Source organism: Equus quagga, chromosome 21 (assembly GCF_021613505.1).
Source record: "Equus quagga isolate Etosha38 chromosome 21, UCLA_HA_Equagga_1.0, whole genome shotgun sequence".
In the NCBI taxonomy this organism is placed as follows: Eukaryota; Metazoa; Chordata; class Mammalia; order Perissodactyla; family Equidae; genus Equus; species Equus quagga.
In genome coordinates, this window is record NC_060287.1 from 30794705 (window position 1) to 30822543 (window position 27839).

General features: G+C 46.1%; 1 protein-coding gene across 4 annotated transcripts in view; it reads right to left on the reverse strand.

Moving 5' to 3' along the window:
• RUNX1 (RUNX family transcription factor 1) overlaps positions 1–27839 on the reverse strand; it is a 244831-nt gene that overhangs the window by 75171 nt on the left and 141821 nt on the right. Inside the window, exons 1-3 of one of the 4 annotated variants that reach the window (XM_046647977.1) lie at positions 21187–21563; positions 18348–18601; positions 12295–12451 (exon numbers count right to left, since the gene is read on the reverse strand). In XM_046647977.1, coding sequence (XP_046503933.1) covers positions 12295–12451; positions 18348–18601; positions 21187–21454 — 679 coding nt within the window. In that variant the 5' untranslated portion in view covers positions 21455–21563. Of the gene's footprint in view, positions 1–12294; positions 12452–18347; positions 18602–21186; positions 21564–27839 lie in introns of those variants that run through there. The other 3 variants (XM_046647978.1, XM_046647976.1, XM_046647979.1) reach the window with 3 other exon arrangements.

Below are 27839 nucleotides of genomic sequence, written 5' to 3' on the forward strand. Positions count from 1 at the left end.
ATGAGTTGTTTGAGGCCCGGGACAGCGTTTTATTGATCTTTGCATCTTCTGTTCCGAGGCAATGAAAGGCTGTTTGATAAATGGATCAGTGAATCATTCTGTAAACTTTTGGTTTGACAGCTGGTTCTTTATGATGTCTGATTTCACTTGGAAAGCACGGCTTTCCTTTTCCGTGGCCTCACCGAAGGAATGGGTGGGCCAGCCTTTCTCTGCAGGAGGGGTTTTTACTGAACCCCAAGGTGCCACGATGCGCACGCCATTTTGCATTGCTTTTCCCCAGATTTCATGGTATCACAGTTCCTGGGTATCTTGATTGCAGAACCATATTTTAATCCTTTTAGCCCAAACACCCCCAAGACCCTGAATTCACAGCTCTCTTTAGGCCAAGGCCATGCCTGCTGCCAGGAGAACCTTCTGGCTGGCGCATCTAAATTCCCCAGTCTCCACTTATCGGGCTAGAGGTTAACATAGGGCAGGTGACCAAAGTGACCTTGTGGGGCTGGCGTAGTCCTCACCTGACCCTGCTCGTGACCATAGCCCAGGGCTTCAGACGTGCAACCCTGCACCACATGGCACCACAGGAGAGAAGCCTGCGGTATGGACATTCTGAAGGGGAGGCAGCCTCGGGGCCTCAGTTCCTGCTCACCAGCTTCTAACTCCTACAGCAGCTTCTGCAGGAAGCAGTTGGGGGCAGGAGGCTGAGTGGAAAAAGAGGAAAGCTGAGGCAAGCCTGGGGGGTGCGGCCGGGAAGGCCTGGCCTGGGGGAGCTGACTTCTAGATACCGTAACATTGACCAAACGGGGTGTTTGCAAGCTGGATACACACATCTGAGGCTGCCTGAGAGGAGAAATGGGAGTTTTTGGTCTCTAAGCCACCAAGCACCCTCCAAACACACTTTCCATTCTTCAGCCTGCAATCCAAGCATCTTTCTACCACTTGTCCCTGGTGATGTCAATTCCTTGCTTAAAACCTGTGGGTGGGTCTCCATTTCACTAGGACCGGCCCAAATTCCCAATGTGGTTGTCACAGCCCTTATCAGCTCTCTCCGGCTCATCTCACTCGTAGGCCTCCCCCAGCTGGCTACCAAGCATCTCTTCGCTCCTCACCAGGCCAGGTGTTCCTCCCCAACTCTGTTTTCTCTGCTTGGACAATCTTCCGGATGCCTTCGCCTGGGCAGCCTCCTCCACGCCCTGAAATGTTTCAGCTGAGATGACAGTTTGTCCATGAGACCCCTCACCTCTTTCCTAGGTTAGGCACCGCTGCTCCTTTGCTCCTGTCACACCTGTTCATTGCACTGACCACTCAGAACAGCGATGGCCTGATGAATTGTTAACCCCTCACCAGCCCCCGAAGGCTGTGGCTTCTCTTGGGTTGAACTTCGTATCTGCAATGGGAGCCAGTGCCTGGCACACAGTAGGGACACAGTGCATATCTGATGATGGAATGAATGAATGAATTGCCGTCATTGAATGGCCTCCGGGAGGGTGGGGATAGTGCTAATAAAATAGTAGTGGACACCATACTTCCCTAATTGGAAAGGATATCAAGCCTGTGAAAGACCCACCAATTAAAACAGAGAATTCAAGGTCCATCAGGTGACCAGTGCCCAGCTGGGATGATGATATTATTACTATTCATGTATTTATTTATGAATTCCTGCTATGTCTCAGGCACTCTCATGAGTTCTTTGTAGGATTAAGGAACATAAATTCCTTGCCATCGAGGAGCGGACAGTGGAAAATAGGGTCGTTCCCAACTTTCTGATCCAGAGGAACACAAGCTAACTCCTGCCTGCTCTTTTCCCTCCTCCCTCAGCGACTCTGGCTGTAGATGGAGAAACAATTCCAAGGTGAGCCGTACCTCTCCTTCCTAAGTCTTGTTACACACACATCATCTCGTTTTAATCCTCCTAATAACCTTTCGTGGCGTATACGAAAGGCATCGTCATGCCTATTGTACAGATGGGGAGACTGAGGCCGGCATGCCCACTTATGAATCAGAGGACTACCAAATGAGACACCATGGCTTTAATATAATCTGGAGCCCACAGATTTGGGCAGAATGCGAGATAACAGTGCAGTAAGATACTGCTCCAAGTAACAGCCAGATGAATCAATTCTCCATCCACATGTGGCTAAAAACAAGAAAAACGAGCACGGATGTTCACAGGCAGTTTCTGAAAACGCTGAGATGCAACCTTAAAATGGCTTCCAGTGCAACAGCCAGGATGTCCTCAAGTACGGTCCAAGGCAAGCCGCCGTGGCACTACTATAAACCCCCCCAACCTGGGTGGAGTCAGCAATTACCGTGCAGGAAGAATGCGAGGCTGCTGGGTGCCAGCCTGGAGAGGCCAGGGACAGGACAAAGAGATTATTCTGCTTCATTGTTAAAACGCAGTGTTTATTGTGAAAATACGATCGGGAATTAAAGGGGCATGTATGAATCATAAATATTTGCATGCCATTAATGTTTGGACAAAGGAGCTGCAAGGGCTGAGCTTTTCCCATGAAAAACAGTGCTTCGAATTACAGTACATATTTAATTTCGTCTCTTCCATTGCTAATCTGAAATCCCAGGGCCTGCTTCGGATAACCCTTTCAGAACCCGAGAACTCTACGGGGCCAGGGAGAAGGATAAGCGTGGATGTTCCCTCCTGGAAAACTCATCCATTTAGATAAACAAAAAAGCACGTCCCCGTGCTCTAGTTTGTCACGAGCTCACAGACTTTCCATCATCTGGTCCACAGAGTGAGTGGGCCAGCGCCAGATCTTACCAGGCAAAGTGGTCACCTCTAAAGTGTGTCTTATCTCAGGCAATCCTCACGGCACACCCCAGCCCCATGCACCAAGGCAGGATCGGGCTCAGACAGGTCAAGTAACTTGCCCAGGACACACAGCTCTAAACCAGTGTTCTCAACTAGGGGCGATCATCCACCCCACATCCCCAGGGGACATTTGGCAATGTCTGCGGACATTGCTGGTTGGCAGACTGGGAGCGGGGAATGCTACTGGCTACTGGGTAGAGGCCAGGGATGCTGCTAGCCATCCAGCAATGCACAGGCTGGCCCCACGACAAAGAGTAATCAGCCCTAAATGTCGGTAGTGCCTGAGGAGAGACATCTTTCTCCGAGTGGAGAATCCAGGAAAGTCCATGTGCTAACCGCTAGGCTATACGGCCTAGAGTGGAAAGGGTCCCGGTGTAGTGACTCATTTGGAGATTTTTAATGAGCCCCTGCTCTGTGTCAGGGACTGATCTAGTTACTGCTGACACCCCAGTGTGCTTTTCTGGTTAAGGGCTGAATCTTTGTTTTTTGATTTTTTTCTTTTTTTTTTTTTTTGGTGAGGAAAATTGGCCCCAAGCTAATGTCCATTGCCAATCTTCCTCTCTTTTTTTATTCTTTTTTTTTTGTAGGAAGATTAGCCCTGCACTAACATCTGCTGCCAATCCTCCTCTTTTTGCTGAAGAAGACTGGCCTTGAGCTAACATCTGTGCCCATGTTCCTCTACTTTATATGTTGGATGCCTGCCACAGCATGGCTTGCCAAGCAGTGCCATGTCTGCACCCGGGATCCAAACTGGCGAACCTCAGGCCGCTGAAGTGGAACGTGTGAACTTAACCGCTGTGCCACCAGGCCGGCCCCAATCTTCCTCTTTTTGCTTGAGCAAGATTGTCACTGAGCTAACATCTGTGCCAATCTTCCTTTATTTTATGCAGGATGCCACCACAGCTTGGCTTGACGAGCAGTGCTAGGTCCATACCCGGGATCGGAACCGGTGAATCCTAGGCCGCCAAAGTGGAACACGAGAACTTAACCACTATGCCACCAGGCTGGCCCCCAGGGCTGAATCTTTTGGATTTTGAAAATTCTTGGGAGTCCTCCTCCTGGGGGCTTCCAGGCACATCTTCATATCTTTTCCATGGGTCTCAGTTACCACTGCTGTGCACTTGTGCATGCCACAGCTGTTCCCGAGCTCTTTTGCCAGCGACCTTCACTCCCAGCCACATCTAGGAGCTGCACGTGGGCTCGGTGCCGGCCCCGGTGCAGACACTGCCCAGGAGCTCCCATATGGATGGTTCACTCTTCCTAGTCTCAAATGTTTGACATGCAAGTGGTCTCCATGCCCAGTCTGGGAGCTGGTGGCTTTACCCAGGGGAGCTTAAAGCAGCAGATGTATATTGGGGGCAAGATATTTAGGAATGCGGGTCCCCATTCAGAGTAAAAGCAAGCAAGCAAACAAAACCAGAGCGGGCACTCCCAGCAAAACTTCTTCAGGACATTCAAGCTGCAGCAGCCACGGCCTTGATGCACCGAGAACAGCTAGACGACTCTTTATTCAGACTTGTTTTTTCAAGTCATCTTTCCCTGAATCTCAGTATGGAGAACAGGTGATGGCAGAACTAACATGTCAGGGCAGGTGGGAGAAAGTCCCAGAAGAACCCAGCCAGCTGTTTGCCTGTGGTACCTGCACACCCAGCCTGTGGCAGCAAAGATGAGGCTGTCTCAGAGACGGCCGGCACATCGGCCTTGGTTCCTTCTCTGCCCTTTCCACGCATTTCCTCCACTTTCATATCAGGTGTGCAGACCAAGCCCTTTTTGGTGTCTGTAAGGTATCTGTTGGTGAGGCACACCAGGACCTTGCTTTTAGCGCTCATTAGTTCTAGTGCATTGTCCACTCGCATCAATTCAGGTTTCTGGATCGGTGGGTCTGTGGCCCCCGACCGACGCATTGGGAGGGGATGGGGCGGGCGGCGCTGAGCAGTGAAGCCAGCAGTGCACGTTTATTGTTTCTGATGGTCCCTGTGGACCTGCATCTGTGTGACACTCCTGAGGGTGCGGCTGCAATGGGCGCATCCTCCAGGAAGAGCTTCCTCTGCTGGGTGGTCCACCCCACCCCAGCCTCTCCCTCGGGGCACCACATATCCCCTCACTCAGGATGTTCAGGGATGGATGGCGTAATTCTATGCACACAGAACACTGGTATGTTTCATATTTTTAAAAAAGACTTTCATATTCAGTGATGCTCTCTAATTTTATTTTTTATTGTGTGCAAACTTTTTAATATAAGTTTTTCATAAATTTTGTAGAGAGGCAGAAAGTGTTAGGGAATTGGGATGGAGACATTTTACAACTTATTATGAAGGAGTGTGGAGCTGGTTCGGGGCGTCTCAATCACAGCGTGACTGACACTTGGGTAAGTCTTTGCTGTCAGGGGGCTGTCCTGGGCACTGTGGGATGTTGAGCGGCACCCCTGGTTTCCACCCACTAGATGCCAGTAGCACTGCCCCCACCTCGGTTGTGACAACCAAAAGCATCTGCAGATATTGTCAAATGCCCCCTGGAGGTCAAAATCAGCCTAGTTTGGGAACCACTGAGTAAGACCATCATCAAAATTGATAAGCAGATATATAGATAAGATATCAACTATGACCTGCCCTGAGGTTTCAAATAGGATGATGAAGGTAGAACATTTGGAAGGACCCAGTGTGGTAGGTACTGGAATCATACCATTTAAAAAGGCAAACAGAGCCTGATTATAAGATGAACTTACACCAGCTCCTCATTAATGATAGAGAGAGAGATAGAGAGACAGAGATAGATAGCTACTGACTCTAAACAATGGTTTCAAGTAGAATGAAGGAAAACATCTATAAAAACCCGAAACCAGTGCCTTGAGCAAACTGGAGCGTTTCCACCACCAATCAGGCCCATCCCTCCTTGCCTTGTCTGCCGAGATCTGATAAGCTCCTAGATCATCAACTGTGTGTGCTCAGACCGCCCATATTCCTGTGCATTGCCTTGGTCTGAGCCAAGGAAAGCCTCCTTTGTTTGCATAAGGTGACTCAGGCAGGGCCACACACCACCACGAGGGTACTGGTCAGCCCTCCCATTAACCAGACCAGGAGTTTCCCTGGATCAGGAGCGTGGGGCGAGGTGGTTCAGGTCTGCAGTCTGTGTTGCCTGTGTATCCTTAACAATGGTCTTAAATCTCAAGGTAAAAGCAGAGATTAATCTGAGTTGAAAAATAAACAGGAAATTTGCTTACATCTTCTTTGCGTAAAACACAGTTTAAGTGGCTCCTAAATGAACGCTTCCTCACCGAGGAAATCAAAAGAAACGCGTTTTGAATTCTGCAGCAGAATGGCCATGATGAGTCTCTCGAAGGAGATTATTGTGATCACTTAATGATTTATGGGTTCTCAACTCCCTGAAACCCTCGTTGAAGAAAGTTCAGTGACACAAAATGGAGTTTCTAAATGGACTACGCTGCCTGATATAGACTAATAGAGCTGGGCAACATGCTGGAGTCCCAAACCAGCGCCGAGCAAAGCGAACGTCACGGATAGCTCCGTTCTTAACACAGACTGAGATGTCTCTGTTGAAGGCGGGACTCCCACCAGAACCAATAATGGAGGGTAGGCGTTGCCTGACGTCCACTAATGCATGTTTATAAGTACAAAAATCTTGAAGAGAAGCAATTTTGGCCCCCACGCCCCACGCCCCACAGTGAGCTGATAAAACCGGCGCTTTTGAAAGTATTCACAGGCAGTTCATGAAGTCCACGCTGCTCACTTATTACTTTCTGTTAATTGCTTCATTTGGGCTTCAGATGAAATGTTATGAGCATGGGTTCAGTCCCCAAAGCTAACTTGGTCAGAGGAGTCTTCTCAGAGGAAGTATGGACACACACACTCATGCACACACGCACGCCACTGGCTGAAAGTCCAACCTGACCTCTCCACATCGACAGTACATGGTTATGCATAAACGTCCTCTTACTGATCTGGACTTCTTTTTTAATCCACAGAAAGAAAACAGTCATCAGACAGCACGCCCTCTCTCTTTTTCAACGTGTAATTTTTCTTTAAAAAAGAGACACAGAAAATGTTCTTCATAAGCCGTCCTCTCCACCCTCTCTTGCCCCTCGCCAACCGGCACAAAAAGAAAATACGAAACTGATTTATTAGAAGCAGAGCAGCGTTGCAGCCGTTGGCCGGATCACTGTTTATGTCTATAATGCTTGCTGCTGAAACAGGAAGCTCTAAAAATCACTCAACCATTATTTCTCTAGGAGGCACTTTCTGATTGATAGTCCTCTGTCCCCACCAAAAAGAACGGCCTCAACCGAACGCAAGCCGGCTGGGGTGGAGGGTGGGTGGAGAGAAGTCTAGCTTCTGCCCGTCAACTCAAAATATTGTTCATACAAATAACCTCGATTTAAAAAAGCTGTCTGACACCATCAGCAGTGCCTGGCACTTCATAAAATCAGCAAGAACACCATGAAGGAATAAATTGTGAAACTGCGTGTTCCAGGCACAAGTAGTTTTCAAGAAAGCTTTCCTCCTTGGTCCTTGCTGTGGCATCAAGTGGGATACGGACTGATGGTGGCGGTGGTTGGGGGTCGGGAGCAACTTGCTTTAGGAAAGTGTTGCTCTTTTATTGGCAAATGTGAAACAGGACGCGAAACCTGATCTCTAGTGATGAATTCTACATCAGATTGTGGACCTGCCATCGAAAGGAATTATTTGCCAAGGCTGCCTGGTGCTTGGTGTCTCAGAGGCTGGGTCTTTCTTCATCCATATTTGCCCACATTGAAATCTGAAAACAGATTTCAGCATATATAGATTATTTTAAAGTGTAGCTCAATAACAACCAAGAAAAATCGGGGGAAAAAACGGGACAGTTGATTTTAATACAACTCAGGTCTTTTTCTTAGAATTCTGTCCAGGAGATCTGACTACAAGCTTATTATCTTAAATGTTGTCTGTGAAACAACTCTGGATTTGTCAGGTGAATTTTTCCTTCCCCTATTACGTGAGTCTGTCATGGACTAGAGAGTGACTTGGATCCTGTGATAATATTGTGAGTCATTCGGACCATTTCTCAGTAACAACCACTCCATAAAGACACGTCTCTTTTCGTTTAAAAGACCAGCACAGTTTATCCTTTTCTAAATGTACCTTCTCTTCATCTCAACCGCAGTCTTTCGCTCATCTGAGAGGCCACCTCCCCAAACTGTCCCCCAAACAATGTAAAATAACTTAAGAATGAACATGCCTTAAGTAACAAACATTACCCAAATATGCAATAACCCAGATTGTGACCGAGTAAATATTATGTCTGGGAAGGCATCCACAGCAAGAACGTAATGAAGGAATTTCGCTTTATAAAAGCGTTGGGAAAGGGTACTATTTTGAAAGTGGGCAAGATTAAAGTTGCCAGGGAGGTCAACATAAACACAAATTCCACCAAGAAATTAAACCATGTCCCAACAGACCAGAGAACACGTGACCTCACCAGGCTGGTTGTGGAATGTGCACTGCCGTTCTGCAGTCAGAGGCCCAGGTAGTCACTAGAGAAGAGGCTGCCGTTTTCACGACAATATGGGCCCTTCCCCTTTGCAAGGGGCTCCATGTGTGCACACCTGACGGCCTTTCAAAGATCTGGACCAGCAGGTTGAATGGGATCTACTTTCCTAATTAAATAAACCAGGTCCTAGCTATAATTGCAACAGGTGTAACCAAAACAGGACAGGGAGCAAGAAGAACATCTACTCATTTATTCATTTATTTATTCACTTTCCAGTTATCTACAACATGCAGCATGGTGCTAGGCTGGCCCTCCATGGTCAAGGAAAATTTCAAATTCATAGATTCTTGGCGTGGGGGGTATATGGATCCTCAGCCCTGGAAACCGAAATATACATGAAACTGTATAAGTGCACATGTGCATTTTTTCCCCCCGGGGAAAAGGCTTCCAAAGGATTTAACAAATTATCTATGATGTTCTCAAAAGAGTAAAAATCATATTCTTAGAAAAATCAGAAGTAAATTTGCCATGGATTCTCTTCCCCCATTTATGATGTGGTTGATGATACGGTCTGTTAGATTTCCTCTTTGGTTCTAAAATGAATTAACTAAAGCCGTATTCCCTGATTGATCGATGCCTTTCCAACTGTTCCAACAGGATGGAAGCACTCACAGATTTCACTGCTAAAATTTCTTAAATGTCTCTCGGCTGCAGCCACGATGCACCTTTTTGTAGATGAAAATACCAGCAGCACCTGCCTCGACCGCAGGTACAAACTCATGTACACTGCAGCTAATTAACCTCCACAAAGAGAACTCCTTTTGATCCTGAACTTGGACTCTCTGGAAGTAAGGGATAGTCCCAGAACATGTGGTTAAGTGTGGATGCTTCTGAACAACAAGCTGTGTGCTCAGCATAACCTCTCATCTGCTGGGAGCTGCTGTCTCTTCTTCCATTGTAAAGGAACACCAATTAATATGGAGATACTCAAGCAAAGGGAGAAAATTCCAAGGGTGAGATATACCCTGAGCGAGATTTAAATTGACAGGGAGAGAAAGGAGGGGAAGGAAGCAAAGGAAGACGGTTCAGACTGCTGAAGCCTTCACGAATATTTTTTAGGGGCCAGTGTTGTCAGCAAGGCCGTAAAAGCTGGACGGGCAGGTTTTCCCAGTTGCAGGCTGAACCTGAGGTTAGGAGCTGTGATCCTGGACATCAGCCAGCACCCAGACAGATCAGTTTTGTAGAAGAGAGAAAAACCCTTCCATGTTCAACCTCTGGCAATTTCTACGAGGTTTTACAGTCCCCAAGGACTGGTAGCCGGTAAAAGAAAAGAATGTTTCTTTTTCTACCCTTCATTTGGAACTGAGCACCCAGGCCCCTTTGAGAATCCATCAGACCAGTGCCTTCTGGCAGAATGTGAAATTGGCATTGAAATGTTTCAGGAGCCAATAGCCAGGACCTTCTCGGCCACTGTGTGGTGTGTGGATGTCAATGACATGTTTTCAGGCACATTTTCGAAAACAAAAATGAAACAGCAGACAGTCTTAAGATTGCTTAATAAAACGTAATGAAACTTTTAAAGGACAAGATTCAGTGAGGAAGATTAAGGCTAATTGTCAAAATTAATGAGAATCATCTGCTCTCTCCATAATGGGAAGCAAATTGCAAAAAAAAAAAAAATCTGGCAGGCTTTGATGTTGACACTTACACTTGAAAGAGTAAGAGCAAGTTGTATTTTACCACTACGGAGAAAAATTATGAGACAGACTCAAACAGGGCCTTTTGATAGCTTGTAGTACTGACCCCCCCAAAAAAATAATCACTCAAGACCAAAAATATACATGGTAAGCATAACTGGGTCAAACGTTCAACTAGGGTTCCTGTATTTTAGATTGCTTCTTATCACTCGTGGGAACAGAAGCTGTTCAAAACAGATATTGGCCATTTACAGCATTTCAATTAATTTTCTCGTTCCGGGTTATCAGAAGACAGCCCAGCCTTGGTTACAGCTATTTTATTATTTGGGTTTTATGCAAACTCAAGAGCATACTGGCACGAATCAGGCAGCCGAACGCAAACAATCCACACCTTGAGGAAATAGTTCAGTGTTACCCAAGTAAACACAAGCACCTATTAGTCACCCACTCAAAACAGAGATGGCCAATGAGTGTCCAGAGACCAGCCCTCCACGCCAGAAAAGGAAGCTTGCCACTTTCAAAATCTCATTCTTCATTATCATCGACTTACTGCACATTGCCAGAAAGCCACCACTGAACTTCTTACGGGAAAATGTCCCCAGCATGGACCATTAAATTCCAAAACTTTTATAACCAAAACCTGACACATAGGCATGCAAACGATGATATTACTTTCTCTGGAAATGCAACCAAATGACACTCAGTAATCGATCCCTAATAGCAGAAATCCGCACGAATCGAATTAAGATTTTTAGCTAGGCCGGTGGGCATGGACCAGGCGGTGGGGCCTTGATTTTTTATTGGCTTCTCATCCACTCTGCCAGCTACTCATCTGAAGCCTTCAAGATGTTTTCTAAACACACATCTCTGAATCATAATGTGAATTCCATTTACTGAAAGGCGGGGACTTTTAATATAACAAGTGAACCCATTTAATGCCTTAGGCTTTTATACCTTATAGCATCACTCATGCTGTCAATAAGTGGATATCATTTTCTTTGTATTACCCTATTATTAACATACTTAGTACTATGAACATATACTTTCAATCACGGTATAAGCTTTTTTATTTTCTCCACCTATGATTCTATTTTGAAAATACTCTAGACAGCTAGGATAGCAAAAACAATAGCCAAAAAAATCAACATGCTTTTACCCCCTTCCCCTTTTCGACTAGTCAAATTCCCTAAGAACACAGATTTTCTTATATTTTTGAATGCCTTTACAAAGAGTAATGACTACTCTCATGTTTGAATGTCCATTGGTTGTACTTTTATTTTTTTCAATACAAGCCATCTACTGTTATTTAGGTATTTATCAGGTCTTTTTATTATACTTGGGATAACCTTTATTCATAAGTTTATTCAATACTATATTACAAAAATGAGATTTCCAAAACCAGCTATCCTACCTCCTTCAATTAAGCTTCTAGTACTTATTCTTATTTATAAAATATGACTTAGGGTCTTACAATCCAGAGAAAACACACTATTTGAAAATAATTGAAAACCAGAGGAGATTACAACAAGCTAAGATTCCTCTTTCTGCTAACACTGGGATAACAGGCAAAGAAAAAGAAAAGTACACATAGAACATCACTAACACAATACTTCCTCCAGATAATCCATCTTCAATATTATTAATCCCTAAAATGTTAATTAGGATCAACCTATCCCCCAAATAATTATAATGCATCCAAATTATATATAATAGGAAAGTCATATTGCCATCAAATTTACCAAACCAGAATGATACCAACATGATTTCTTCATATTTTACCGTAAAAATGTCAGCTTACTTGAAACCACATTTCAATAATCGTATACTATATATTCCTTAAAATTATTAGACGTGATCATTTGAAGCTCTGGCCCACTTGGCATGGATAGCACATGGATCCTAAGCTAAGTCTTCCATTAAATAGATTTCTGATAATTATCAGAGAGAGAACCCCAGTTGTATAATCTTAGTTTCCATGATGGTAAGTTTTATATTTTTGCATTTTAGTAAAGCTCTGAGGGGTTTCCTGGAAATTCAGAATTCAGACTTTGCATGTGCCAAGTCAGTCTTAAACCAATTCAATACTAGAAAGCAATAATGTAAAGCTAGATTCTGTTAAAAATATTAAATTTCAAATAAATATTTTTTAAAAGCTTGATATAACAGTAATAACAAGAAGAAAGACTGTTTCTAGGGATCCCATCACAGAAACGTCTAGAAGTTTTGAAATTTAGGCTTGTTGCCATGTAAATACTTTGTGTTTCAACTTCAGTTTTGACAGATACATACCTCTTCCGCTCCGACCGACAAACCTGAGGTCATTGAATCTCGCGACTTGGTTTTTCATGGCCGCGGTAGCATTTCTCAGTTCAGCCGAGTAGTTTTCATCATTGCCCGCCATCACAGTGACCAGAGTGCCGTCTGGAACATCCCCCAGCGCCACCACCTAAACATCAGCCAAGGTACAAATGCAGATATCAGGAATGTCATAAATTTTTATGTCATTTGTGTAGTAATTGCTCTAAAATTAAATGTCTATTAAGTGCTAGCTTTCAGTTTGCAAAGGAAAAGCAATCATAAGTTACGTAAAACAACAGAAAAGTTATTAACGGGAAGATTTACTTTTAATTCCATTATGCGTAACTAAACATAAATTTTCAAATCATAAAACATTCACCTAATAAAGATAGGGAAGGTCATATAGCACAGTTGGAATAAGACTAACTATAGCAAGGACTTTGAAAAGCTAAGCCTTCTCATGAACACAATCACCTCTTCTTAATTCTTCATCTTTGAGAAACAGAATGTCTTGTTCTGGTAAGCTTATAACCTAACCCATCTTTCATTTGTCTAGACCTCCAACGACAGGCCTAAGAGGGCCGACTTTACTTTTAGGTGTTAAAACTTATTTCCGCTAAAAATAAATTCAATGGTTACAACTGAATTGCTGAAAATTCTTGAATGACTTGAACTGTCCCTTACAATTTATCTTTGAGACCCACCTACTCACTTCTGTTATCTTGATTTTCACTAGCAGTGAACTTCGGCATGCAAGGAAAAAAATCAGAAATGTACTCTTCGCTTATTACTAATTACGAAATCAACACAGACCTCAGAGAAGGGGGGTGCTCACTTTTCTGTGCTCCTCTGAATTCAGGAGTGGAACTGCATTGCCTTTTTATATCTGTGACTCCCCAAGATGTAGCTACATCCTGATAGATGACTGAGGTTTTCTCCAAACCCAGCTGATCTTGAAAGGAATTCCTTTAATGTAATTGAATAGGAATAGATTTCCTAGAAGAGCTATTGAAGGAAACTGGTAGATAAATATTTTTGATGCTCAGGTAATAAAAAAGCAGTGATTCCAAGGTAAAATGCTCTGAAGGGCATGGCATGAAGATGCTTCGTGCAGTAGCATCCATTTCTTTGGTCATCATTTGACCTTCCAGAAACAATTTTCTTGGTCTAGACATTTATTATTAGCTATATTTCCATTGTCTCTAGTTTTTAAAGTGGTCATAGAATTTCTAGTCAAAATGCCCCAAGTCCTACTTGTTCCTATCATTTCTGATACTCCTTGTGGTACTTTCTCGGTCAGTAGTGAAATTTGTGTTAATCGTACCAATTATATAATCATTTTTTTCATTTTGTTTTTGAGTTTTGATAGTAAAACATTCTACAGTGATTATTTTTGCCCCTGTTTTCCACCTTCTCATTTTTACCTAATAATTGCTACATAATTTTGGGGGGTAACACCTATATTCGGTCCTCTTTTTCTGCCTGTAAAAAAAGCGGTGTTTCTCAAAATTCCCGTCTTCATTGCCTGCTTAGTCATTACCCCTTCTTGTGTCATCCAGATGACCATCTATTGTTTTCATTCCTTACGGTGCTTCAGCTTTTGGATTCTAAGGTGTACGATAGGCAAAATGAACCAACTCACTATGAGGGGTGGACGTCCTTCAACCCCAAGACCACACCTGGAGAATCACTGCCCTGGAAATAGGCAGGTGTTTTCCCTGCCTATTTTATCCAACTTGCACTAGCAAGCAAGGTCGGGGTCTTTTATCTTTCTTTCTAATCCTTTCCATCCAAATGTTGGCCATGTTTTCTATCAAGGAGATTTAAAAACACAGCTATTTACTCCTCATGCCCCCTCTAATTAGGTATCTAGTTCCCATTTTAAGTGTGTTTGCCGCCATTTAATTAAGAGCAGTAACATCACAATTCCCTTTTGTTTCAAAAATATCATTAAAATAAATCTCCCTGATCAGTTATTCAGTTATTGTTACCGTTTTTTTTTTTCTATTCCCACAAAATGTGCTTGCTTTATTTTGCTTGTTTTAGTCTCTTAAAAATTTTTCCACTTCCCCCCCCTCCCCATTTTCACTTCCCGCTGTAAAATTAGCTCACAGTGTTGAAATGCCCTCCTGGAACACATCATTTTCCTTCCTCATCCCCATCTCCCTGTGGTGACCTGGCTTCTCTATTCTAATTCAACATCCAGTAAGTATACACGGACTGGATCAATGACACCGTTTTCCAACTCAATAACTCATTATTGGGACAGAATCTGGAAAGAGGTTAAAATAAATAAATCTTGTTGTATAACTCCCAAAATGTATTCTCAATCTCCCTCCTCCCCCTGGCTCCTCCCACAGTGCTCCATGCCTGTGCCTCGCTCATCTTTCCAAAACTATCCTCATCAGTCATTTGGCAAATTCATGAGAACTTCACCAAGCAGAAGCAAATACAGAGAACAAAGATGATGGTGGCTAAATAAGAAAAGGTTGTTGATGTTGGAATTTGAGACTCAAAAAAAAAATTGGAGTTTAACTCCCATTTCTCTCTCCCTTTTTAAAAAATGCAGCAGAAGTCGAGGATATTTGGGCACTCCAAGATCACTAACTTGGCCTTTTATTGATCTTGGAGGGATTTTTTTGGCTGGAAAAATGGGGAGAATATTCAATCCTGGGAAACTATATTAATAATGCATATCATCTAATTATTAACAAGCATACTTAGACTAGCTAAAAATTAAAAAAATTAGAACTAACATATCTGCTAATTTGATACAGATTTTGTCATTGATAGGCAATATAAAGAGAATAAAAAAATCTAACTTCAAACAGAAAAAAGAAGCAACTGGAATGAAAGGCTATAAACAATAGTTAAAGCAACACAAACATTTACATTTTAACACAGACCAAACAGACAAGAAAGGACTTGCTGGCCAAAGGATATCTCATATTTTGTTTTACTTCTCTGTTTTTAAAGTATCAGGAAGTTGGGCAGAATATCAACCCTCCTATATACGACATGACTCTCTCTAAACTGCTCTTGGCTAGCCTGCTCACAGTTCAAACTGGCATTTTAAACCAACTCTAATTAGGCTGAAATTACAGTTACAATTCATTTATTTCAAATTCCTTAATTTTCTAGTGTTTCAAAGAAAGCTGTGGAGTGGAACTTAGAATTCAGCTGAGATGACATTTAAGGGATAGCTAAGGACCGTGATCCTGACGACAGAAACATTACTTATTTCTTTCTCATGAAAAAAATATAACTGTCAGCATCTAAGACCCCTGAAGTTGCTGAAGGCATGTTCATGCTTTCAGACTCTGGCGTACCAGGGCCTAAACAAACTGTAATATTACACTATTACAAAACAGATCCTAAGTCGTCCAAACAGCTTTTAAGGCTGCTTCTGTAAATCATGGGTAACATGGAGCAAATTTAAGATTTTCTCAGTAGAAAAACAGGTATCTCTCCTATGCTAAAAAATAAAGGTATTCCATGGGAGAAATGGGGGAATGGGTACATTTTGGGGTCCAGGATAAGCAATTAGGATGATTTTAACCTATTTTAAGGAAAATTCATAACTTTAAGTCTCCCTTTAGTTTCAAAGGTCAAAGCAGAGGATTTACACCCAGAATTCCAGAAGACTGCTCAAGAATCACAAATGCTGTTTTCGTCAATGTCATCAGACTTGATCATTGTTTCACATTTTCTCCTCCTTCTTCCAGGGAATAGAATAATTCTGTACTGATTAACTTCTTAGAGAGGTTGTCTTAGACTTACTTAAAAGTCAAATTTTAAAGTAATAATTTTTGTCAAAACTGCTTGGGAGGCCGGTGGGTGGAAAAGCACAGAGTGGAGCCGGGAGACACGGCGAATGAGCCGGGATGCAGTCTCCTTTTGAAGGTTGGTTTGCTTTTATCCCTAACCTTTGCATTCCTTCTCTCCCTGAAAATTCTGTCTGCCCCTTCAGTTATGCAATGACCAGGGCTCCTTCCGAAGAGGCCTCTCTTTATGGGGACGGGAGTGGGGACAGATATCAATCAAGTGGTCTGATTTCTCTGCTGTCCTTTCCTTTCCCCAAATGCTCTCAAGACCCACTTGCACTTTTTCAAGAGATCTATACCTTGATCTTTTAGTAGCCTAGAAAAGCAATTCCCTGATGGCTCATGAAAGCAATTTCTATGATTTTTTTCATTCTTTTAGAAAAAAAACAAATACTTTCCTGGGGTGGCTGGAGAAATGGCATTGCTTCGACTTCTGAAGATTCTTTATTAATCACTTAGTGTTTTGATATACTTGGGTGTGGGTTCGCAGGCAAAGGAGGGGAGATCCAGAAGAGACTCTGATTTACCCCAAAGGAAGCCACAGATCCCTTAGAAGCCACTCCCTTGGCGGGTCAGGGGCATCCGGGTTTAAATGACCCTTTGGTTGACTATCAGCCTGTCTTCCCTTCGCTCTCCTCTGAGAGTGAGCCCAGGACCCAACCCTATCAGGTTCCCTCTCACGGAGCAGCGAAAGCTGCGAGATCTGCCGGCTGTCTGTTTACGTAAAGCAATTAGAATAATTTAAAACTGAAATGGGCTCCCAACCCAAATCTACATAAATGGAGGAAGGGGAGGGAAAGAGTCTAGGCTGATCCACCTCATCCTCATTTCCATCCCCCTTGGAAACTCTTGCTTGCAGAAAACTGCGAGGAACAGGAGGCAATGCTATAGACACAACTAACTGCACATTTGGTTTGTGTTGTTTTAGGAATCACAATCTAAGTTTGGAAGGTGTACAAAGCTTGAAAAATAAAGAACTCCGACAGCACTTTTTAAAAAAGTGAACATTATTCATTGTAACTAGATCAAGATCCAGCCCAGGCCTGGAACCATAAAAAGCTTATATTAAATTAATCTCCCCTTAAAGGGGACAATTATTTAACCAGATTTAAAAAAAAAAAAAAAGAGAAAGAGTAGCAGATCGTTACAGCTTTTTTTTTTCCACCTACCTGTCTTGGCCCTTTAAATGAAAAGGAATAAATGCACGGATGGTACTAAAAGCCTCCCCTTCTTAAACCCACCCAAGGCAGAAGAACAGAAACCCCACCGCCGAAATTAAATTTCTGCTGTTTGCGGCCAGGGTGGTGGGATGGCTGTTTAAAAACGCCCGGGGTTGTTTATATATCCCCGTTGAAGGCCAAGGTTTTTAAAGGCAGCTGAAAGCTAGGGCCAGATCAGGGGTGAAAAGGGAACGGAGCCCTCTGGAGCTGCTCAGCGGAGGTTGCCGGGTCCACGCAGCCCCCTCCTCAACAGAAACTCGGGCGACTAGACGCCGGGCTCACCGCAAACTCTGGGCTCGTCACCTTTCGCTGCCCCGGGCTTAATCTAGGTGAGCCGGCGATAAGGTTCAGGAGGGTTCCAGGAAAAGAAACAGGATTCGCTACTTGCGGCTTCTGGCAGGAGCAGGCTGGAAGCTGGCAAAAACTCTTCAGAAAACTTTTGCAAACTTAACTACGCCCGCTGTGGACTTTGGACATGCTAATTCCTATCGGGCTGTTAAAGAGGGGTGGGGGTGCGAAGCCCTGACAGTTTTCCTAGTCAGTTTATTTTCACTGACCCGAAGGTATAAAAGCATGTCTATTTTATTTCCTGATGTCTCCATCTGAGGGAGTCACAATGGTTTGGATGTTAAGCCAGACGTGGGCGAGAAGCATGGGAGCAAACAGCCTTGTCCTTGCTGGGGTTCTAACTTTTCCTACTTTGTATCAAAGTTAAGGACCCCTGCCAGGGAGGTCCCCACCGGCCCTCAGTGGATGTGTTTGGGGGCATCCTGATTTTTTCAGCCCTCTGGAGCAGCCTAGGCGGGTCCCCTCGAGGGTCGCCACGGCAACGCAGCATCCCCGGTCTATCGAGCGCAGGGGGATGGACCAGGGGCCGCGGTGGGCAGCGCCGGCCCCTTTCTAGACCCGGGCTTCGCCTGCCGGGCCGCTGCCCTCCAGGATCGCCCCCGGCCTCGGCCGGCCTCCCCTGTCCTCCCGCCACCCGCTCCGGGACGAGTACCTTGAAAGCGATGGGCAGGGTCTTGTTGCAGCGCCAGTGCGTGGGCAGCACGGAGCAGAGGAAGTTGGGGCTGTCGGTGCGCACCAGCTCGCCCGGGTGGTCGGCCAGCACCTCCACCATGCTGCGGTCGACGCTCCTCGGCTTGCCGATCAGGGCGGCGCCGGCGTCCGGGGCGCCCAGCGGCAGCGCCTCGCTCATCTTGCCCGGGCTCAGCGCGGTGGAAGGCGGCGTGAAGCGGCGGCTCGTGCTGGCATCTACGGGGATACGCATCACAACAAGCCGATTGAGTTAGGACCCTGCAAACAGCTCCTACCAGACGGGGACAGGGGCGCGGGTCCTCAGCAAGCAGCTCCTGGGAGACCGACATACAAGTTCAGGAGCCTTTATTGCTGCGGGGAGCTGGGGGAGGGGGGAGAATAAGTTGACTAACAGTCCAGGAGGGGAAAGTTCTAGTTATGCGGATCAGCCTCAGACCCGGGCAGGGCTCCTAGCAACCGACCGCTTAGTGCCTTAAAAAGTAGGCGACCAGAATCCAAAGTCAACTGCCAAGGGAGCTATCTTCTTCTGAGTCTTGCTTTGAGAGTTTAAGTTCTGTCTTTGGCTGTTACAAAAGTTCCCGGAGGCAAAATTCCCATACGCTTCCTAAAATATTTATGCGGAGAGCCAAAGGACCAGCAAATACATAGTTTGGAAGTTCCAGTAGTTAATCGCCTGTCAGTTTTTTTCCAGGTGAGTTTTGTCTAAAGTCCCAACAAAACACAAAATAAACGAGTGTCTTCCATATTCAGAGCCACTTTCATCATGCGAAACAGGCTTCGGTCCTCAAAAGCAAGACAAGAGACTTCCAAAAGTCGTGCTACTAATGTATGTGCACATATATATAAATATATACATATGCTCTACTTCATAAAATATTTACAATACAATCTGTAGAGAATTTAAACACAACAGAAATCCATTAATGTTCGCTGCAGGTTTTTTTTTTTTTTCTTTTTAAGTAGCCTTGAAAATCAGCTTCAGTAGTTGGAGAAGGGCTGGGCCAGAAGTACTTGTCATGTTGTCTCAATAAATTCTGGCAAAATTCTCAGTTCAGAAAATTCAGCTTTTCAAAGAAAAGCTAATCTTTAAAAAAGGAATAAAGTCCAAGTAGATGACAGTCAGGGTACAGCTCTCCACATCTGAGAACTCAGGTTTGGGGATGTTGGTTAAGTTTGTGGCTGATCCTGTGGTTTGGTGGGAGTTGAGCAGCAGCCTAGTCACACGCACGCTGACACGCACTCTTCGGAAGCCAGCCACTGTCTACATCGACTCCGTGACTCAGCCCGGACTTGGGCAGTAGCAAGATCAGATCTTCCTCCAACGTCGCCCCAGCGCCGGCCGGTTGACTGCCCAGACACGCCAATACCCACGATCACCGCGTAACCGCAGCAGGTGGAGCGGGCCTTGCAGGAGGCTCCGCAGCGCAGATCGAAACAGACAGAGCGGCTCGAGTTACACTCGCAGGCACGCACTCCCACGCACACTGCCACGCACACGCCGCTTCGCGGCTCGCCTCGAAGGACGGCGTACTTTCTCCTGCAGTTGTCAAAGGAAACAACCGGAGAAAAGTTCACAGCCAGGAAAGAAGTCGAACCATCCAGCCAAGAAACCAGTTCATTCAAAAGTAAGAAAGAAAAAAAAAAAAACAAATCGAAGCTCCAACGCAGGTCAAGGAGAAGCAGCAAAGGTTGACTTTCTTCTGGTGTCCCCAGGGGCCCCAGGAAGAGGTGCCTGCCGGCGCAGGGCCGGGCAGCGTGGTACCCTGGCTGGGTCCGGCCGCGGGGCGCCCGTCCCGCCTGCGCCCGCTGGCTCTATGAATGAGAGTGCCTGGAAATGAACGTGCTTTTACTGTAAGCCCGGCCCGAGGAATTCCATTCCCTCAGCTCGTTTGCATAGGGGCGGCCGCCGGCCAATCACAGGCCTTTCCGGTATCAGCCAGGGCGCGGCTCGCGGCCGCGGGCTCCTGGAATTGGCCCGCGCGCCCCCGCCGCGCGCTACTGTACGCAGCCCGGGCGGAGAGGCTGCGGCCGCCGTGGTCCCCCGCGCTCCCCAGCCACGCACACACACGCACACGCTCGCCCGAGGCCCCTCCCGGGGCAGACCCAGGCCCTGCGGCTTTGCACACACGCGCGGTTGCGCGCCCACCCGCACGAGGGCTGCAGGGCGCAGCGGCGCTGCAGGCGGCCGCGGGTCGGAGACCGAGGAGGTGGGAAGAGAGGAGGCCAACCGGCTTGGGAGGACTCGGGCCGCACGCTGCACTGGCAGCGGCCGGGGCATGGAGACCAGCCGGAGGGAGGCGCCGGCGCGTCCTGGAGATGCAGCGGCCCCCGGGACCGAGGCAGGAGCCCACGGGCGACCCCAGGCTACGCGGCGGCCCACGGCCGAGCCTCGGCTTCCCCAGCGTGGGTGGGATTCGGCCGCGAGGGGGCCGAGGGCCTGGCCGGAGAGCGGCTCTGCGCGGCCCCACGGCCGGGTTGGCAGTTGCAGCGAAGTGGCGCTGATTCATTTAATGAGGCCAGACGGTTCTTGGTCTCCACAACATGGTTTTCGTGTTTTTAGTTTTCTCTTCCGGTTTGTTTTCTTTAATTGGTGTTTTTCGCCGCGCCTGGGCTGCGGCTTAATTACGCAGCGCGCCTCGCTCGGGCTGTGTACTGAGCGGCGGGCAGAGGAGTTGGCTCATCAGACCAGGCCCTCGGGTACAGGCGGCCCGAGAGAAAGTTGAAAGCATCCGCCGGGCTTGTTCCCGGCCGGCGGCGCGAAATCCACCTCCCGGCCCGGGTCGCTCGAGCCCCGCACCCACCTCCGGCTCCCCAGAAACTGCCGCGGCTCCTCGCCTCGGCCCCGCGCGCGCGAGCGCCCCGGGGTGCTGAGCCCAAGCCAGACCTGCGCGCGGGCAGCAACTGCCCCCGGCGCCCGTCCCTGTCCCCCGTCCCCGCGGCGCCGCAGGCATTTTCGCCGAGTTTAACGGGGCCCCGCCCCCGGCCCGCTGCGCGCGGCCCGTTGTCCCCGCCGCGGGGCTCCCTCTCTCCCCACGGAGCGCGGCCGCCGTCCCCCGCGGGGCTGCTCATCCCGGGGGAGAGCGCTCACCCACGACCCCCTCGCATGGAGCCCTCGACTTCACCCCGAGCGCGGGCCCTCCCTCCCGCCGCCTCCTTCCCCCCTGCGGACGCGCGGCTGGGGTGCGGGGGACCTCGGGCTCCGCCGCTGGGGCCTGACGGAGGCGGGGGCCGTGCGCTGAGCCGCGGAGGCCTTTCCCTCGCCCCAGGCCCAGAGCGATCCGGCAGGCTGCGCCGAGCTGCCGGGAGGTGGACACCCGCCCCGCGGGAGGCGCAGCGGGCCGCGGGCTTGGGGCGGACGCCAGGGGGCAGCAGCAGCCCTCGCTGGCCTCCCCGGCGCGGCGCCGGGCGGCCGCGCGGTCCGCCCGGGCACGCCCCCGACGGCGCGGGGCTCTGCCGGCCCTCGCTCTTGTAAGAACTTCGGTTTGGGGAGAAACGACAGGAAACGGCCGCTGGAGCCAGCTTGAGCGGCTGCGTCCCGCCCTTGCTCCCCCGGTGGCGGAGCGGCCGGGCTGGTGGCGCGGGGACCTCTGGCAGGGTCCTGGATCTCCCGATCCCCCGTGTTGGGATCTCTTCCAGAAACCCCTGTGCCTCGACCCCGCGGGCGGCCCGCCCCAGGCCGTCGTGCTCCAGGCCTCCTGGGCGCCTCGCTGGGCCCGCGGCCCAGGCTGCCTCCTGCCTGTCGCGCTTGTCCCCAGGTGGGCCCGTCCTTGGCCCTCCCGGGAGCCCCCAGCGCCTAGTTGCACTTTGTTTTAATGCGTCTAGCAGATAGAAAACTCCTTTGTATTTTTCTTTAAAAATGACTTTGAAGAAACCACATTTCAGGTGTAAAGACCCCCAAACGGCCGCTCTCCACGTTGGCCGAGTGATTCCAAATGTTGCGCAGTCACCAAACCTGCCCTTCTGCTGCGCCCCTGCCCGGGCTGGACGCCGCTCGCTCTAGAGGCTGCTCCGGCCCACGGAAACCCTTCTGCCTCGGCTCAAATGCATTCCCCTAAGAGCTGACCAAACACTCGTGGGGGCCGCCTCCAAGTGCATCCCCAGGGACCCCCGGGGACGCGGGGTGGGGCTCAGGAGTGCAGCGGAGGCAAAAATGGGCTCTGACTCTCAGGGATATAGCCTACTGGGGTGATAAGCCCCTTGGAAAGGTCAGGAAAGGCTCCTCTGGGGCTCTGGCGGTTTGAAACCTAAACCCTGCGAGGGGCCGCGGGTCGGACCGTCCGCGGCAGTCCCCCGGGCGAGGGTCAATTTCCCTTCCTTGGTAAGAAGAGAGATACAAAGATAGATGCGCTAAGTTTCGCCTTTCAAGGGCGGCACGGTGGGCGCTGCTCAGCTAAGAGATGCAACCAGTAAATGCCAAGTTCGAACGCCGGCAAGGACGATAACAGCAAGGATATTGCTGATTTATTCTAAATCGAGCCGCGGGGCATTTGGGGTTCCCGGGACTTGCGCGAGCTCTAACTGCGCTGCTCGGTGCGCGCTAGAAACCAGAAACAAAAAACACCAGTGCGCCTTCCTTAGTGAGGAACTAAAATGAATGGAAAGCAGGCAGCATGCGGCTCAACTAAGGGGTACCGGGAGCCCCTTAGTCTGAAGGGCTTTTAACGGACTTGGAAAGTTCAGTGACATGGTGTAGGAAGTGGAGAATTCCTTTCCACCGAGAGCACTCATTCCAGCGGCAATATAGAATTTCCCTTCCTCTGCCTCTCCAAGGGAGGAAGGAAAGGAAACGTTACGCGACAGTCACTCCTAGTATTCCCCGGAATAATACTAGAATTTACTTTTGTCATAATACAAAATAAAAAATACAACGAAGCGATATGTTGGGCAAACTCTGTGTGACAGTTTCTTCCAAATTTGCTGCATGGGGGAAATTTCAAAAAGACTCCTAATAGGAATGAAGTGTTAGTTTTCAGAGTGAATTTTTAGAGTAGTATTTGGTTAGTTGGAAGAAAAATAATTCCACTGGAAAACGATAACAACACATTGACGTTTTTCATCTACAACTTTAGGTAAATATGTAACCGCAGTGGTCTCAGAAAATATCTAAATGTTTTACATTTTTGCTGTTTTAAAACGCTCTCAGAAAACATGCATAAAGATAGGATTCGAATCTCAATCTTAACTCAGAATTTTCCTCTGTAATATGATATTTTTAAAATTACATTTCTGAAAATGTGATATTTCTAAAAGAATCATTTCTATTTTCAGCGACCATTTCAATGAAAATAAAAATCAGAGGATGTCTTTTGCTAGTGGTTCTGGACCGAATTGCTGCAGTTGGTACTAATGTCACCGGGGGGAGAACATTTTGATGAAAAGTCACATGTTAATGTGTGTACAAATAACTTGCTACGCACTACGTCCAGTTTTTCAACATTGGAATGTAATTAAACCTTTTTTCCCCTCCTTGAGTGGCTTTGAGATCATTTCACTGTCGAAATCTAATTACTTTGGGGGTGAGAATCCTTATTTCTTCCACTACCTCCTTCCTCTGCATGAACGTTTCCATGGGATGCTGTGGTTGACGCGTTACTATTTCACTCTGACTTCATAAGTCAATTGTACGGCTCACAAGAGCAAACTGAGAAAATTTTAAAATTAATCTTTTCCAATTTAGGGATGCTTAGTAAACATTTTACCCTCATAAAAATCTTGCATTGCCACTGCTGTAACAAAAGTAATAAACTAGGTTATAACAGATAGAAGCCACGCTCTATTTTTTTTTTTTTTTTTAGAGAGTCATATAGAGTCATTTAATAACAGCAGAATGCACCTGTGGTAAATGCTGTAGAACTGAGGGTATTATTTAAGGTTTCATTGGAATGTTTTATATGGTTTGACATCTGCAATATGGAGAACAGCTTTTAAGTATTTTTGAATCAGTAAAAAAAAGAGCCTTAATTATTTGGTTAATTTATATCGTAAGTTATTTATAGAGATACATAGGTTAAAAATCTTATATGCACATATATGAATGTGTATATTTTATAAAAAATATAATTTGGAACCTAAGATACCGTGAATATCTCTTCTATGTACACATTTTGAAAGAATGGTAAGTAGGAAAATAAAAATAATTGTATGAATATACTGAGAGCAAAACTCAAATTCACTGATGGTTGATGAATTTCATTCTAATTGCAATAAATGAAAGTATAAAGACTAAATTCCCCACTCTCATTTTTTTTGCTAGTTTGTTGCATCTGGCACTATTTAGCACTGGCGATGTTTATGGCGTATTGTCCAGTTTGGGCACAGAAAAATAGCTTAAAACAGTAAATCAGCAAATAAAGAATGAACTGTTACATATGCACATGGTTTTATGTGCCTTCAACCAATGATTTCCATTGTTAGCTAATACTGAATCTTTATCTTTTATAGAATCACCTCTTTTCAGCTATATATGTGATGCAAATATGATTTATTTAATGAATATTAGAAATACATTTGGGGGTGTAGGAATGAATCTGAATTTGAGGTGAAATTAAAATGAAACCCTAGCTTAATGCAAACACGTTTAAAAATCTGTAGCACAGCAGAGGCTAAATGCAAGAAATAAAAATATGAATTTTTTAAAGCAATGAAAATAAACAATTTGGAATCCATCTTCTGAAAGAAACAAACTGATAGATAAACATGATGATCATTTACTTCCAATGATAGGACATTTTAGAAATATTTTCTCCTTGCTTGCTTTCCTTTCTTTCCCTTTGCTAAGAGGGCAGATTATTTATTGAAACCTCTCAATCTTGAAATAACAGATGATATGAATTATTGTTGAAAATAACTGTCATATGAAAGTTTCCACGTATGAATCATTTCCCATAGACTGCTGCATATCCAGTTACCGGTAAATCCATTCAGCAAAGTCCTATGAAGCTATTTCTCTTTCCCTCGAATATTACATATAATATTCTGAATTTGAAATGACTCTACCAGCCTTGTATATTGATAATGATCAGTAATGAATGATTAACATGGAGAAAATACTGTTTTTCAAAGACTTAGGATTTGAGCATTTCAAATACTGCACACCTAAATCTTTCAACCCCACTCCACAATATTAGTATTAATATAGCCTAAAAAAAACCTTTAAAACTAAGAAAGGGGATAATTATTTCAGATTTCCAGACGCTGTTTAAATAGGCAGGAGAACAAGATTTGCAGCTCCTTAGTCTTATATTTTTGCCAAAGCAAAAAGAGCAACTAAAATAATAAGGAGTTCTGAAGGACTGCCCTATGATGAAAGATTAAAGGAATTAAATATGTCTAGTTTCCAAGGATCATCCTTAAAAAAACCAACATTGTGGTTTACATGTGCCTAAAATGACTCCATAAAGATTTTTTTGAAGAAAAACACAGGCCAGGGAAAGAATTATTTGCACTAATTATGAATGATAAGGTAAGAAACAACAAATGTACCCAGAAGTTAGTAAGTTCAGTTTTAATAGGTATGGGGCGAAAAATCCTCAACAGTAAGATTGACCAGACAGTTGAATTTATACTAAAGAGACCCAGCAGAATCAACCACTCTGGAAATTCTCTTGTGAGACCCCCGAGAAGACTTTCCCCGTCAGAGGCTGAGAATCAGGAACAGAGTGGAAAAGCAAGTGTTTCAGCTACACACCTAATATTTCAGTGATTCTGAGAGAAAAGCCAAGACTTTTTTAAACCTAAAAACAAAGGCAAATTGAGTGACTTTTGAAAGATGTGTATGTTGTCTGTTGAAAGCTTTCTTAGTTTGTCCTGTGTTAATAGTCTTGAGGACACAGCATACACCATTAACCTGGGTGTCGGGGTGGGGAGCTGGGGGCAAGGGGAGAGGGTGGATATCTGCAGGTCAGATAGCATCTGTGGAGATTTGATGTGCCCAAGGAGATGTTAAAGATGCCAGAAACTGAACTGTAAGAGAAAAGAGGTCTTGTGTGTTCATGACAGTGAGAGCTCAATCTGGCTAGCTTATCCTCCAGCTCCCTCCCTCCCTCCCTTTCTTTCTCTCTTTCCCTCTCTCTCATTGAATGTTACTATATGCCAGGCAATGGCCAAAATGCCCTGCCTGATCTAATCCTTGCAACAACACCATTACCATCTCCCTTTACAGAAAAGGCCCCTCACACTTGGAGTGTTTGAGAAACTTGACAAGGTCCCTTCACTCTTCATCTCTGTACACACACATGCATATTCACATATAGTCTGCATGTGAGGTGAGCCATGTCTCTTTTTGACCACAAAGATTTATTTTTATGGGTGTCCTTTGTAGTGTTCTGAAATATTAAACTCCGATCGCATCTTTCACTTTTATCCTCCCATGTCTCATGGTCTCTATCAGAAAATATCCCTGAAATTCTTCCCCATGTAAATCTCAGATATCTAGCAGTCACATCCTAATGGCCAGAAGCTATTTCTGGCCATTCACCGTCCACAGAGTTTGAGGAACAGGTCAAGGACAGCTTGGCTGAGAAGCTTTTAAATTCATAATAAATGTAAAATGACTTTCTAGTCTTTTCCTGCCTCTACTCATTCGAAATGGCATCGGGAAGACTTTTCTAGATATGAAGTATATGATTTTCCTCCCTTCAGTTCCTCTAGTGCTTTCTATGTACCAGGCAGGGTGCTAGGCTGGTTGGTAACAAAGGACAAGTAGAAGAGAGCAATGGAGTGTCACAGTTGCTGATGGACCCACAGCAGGGTCCAGGGAGGTGGTGGGAGGAGACACAGGAGGAAGAGGAGGCAGCACCACCTGGTGGGCTTGGTAAAGCCTTCATTCCTAGCAGAGGTGCTCTTTGATTTGACTCTTGGAGGTTGGGTGGATTTTTACCAGGTGGTTGAGAGGGCTGGAGGAAGGCTCCAGGGAGGTGGGAAGGGGCACAGGAAGGAGTCACCCCAGGCAGAAGGATCAGCATGAGAAAGGCACGCATTTGTGAAACAGATCCACATGTCAGTTCTAGTATAGTTGGAGTGTAGGTTTGGAATCAGGTTGGGGAGTGACAGCTCACAAATGACACAAGGCTGGCAGACATGAACACAGACAGGTCAGAGGCAGCTTACACAACCTGGAGAAATCTGAACTTCAACATGAGGGCAATGGGTTCTACCAGAGCCTCGAAATCTGGGACACGACATAATAATACATATTTTAGGAAAATAAATCTGTCAGGGGTGGATAGGGGAATTGGAGCGGTAGGGGCAAGGAGCAGGAGAGCTACCACAGTTGTCAGGGAAGGAATCATGAGCATCTACTTTAAGGCAGAAACAGTGGAGATGGAAGAGGGAGGCTGAGGTGAGGATGGGAGAGGAGTCTCCCCCACTTCTGGCACAGATGACACTAGTAACAGTAGAGAAGACCAGAAGAGGACAGATTCGAAGAAAGACATTAGGATTCAGCTTTGGACGT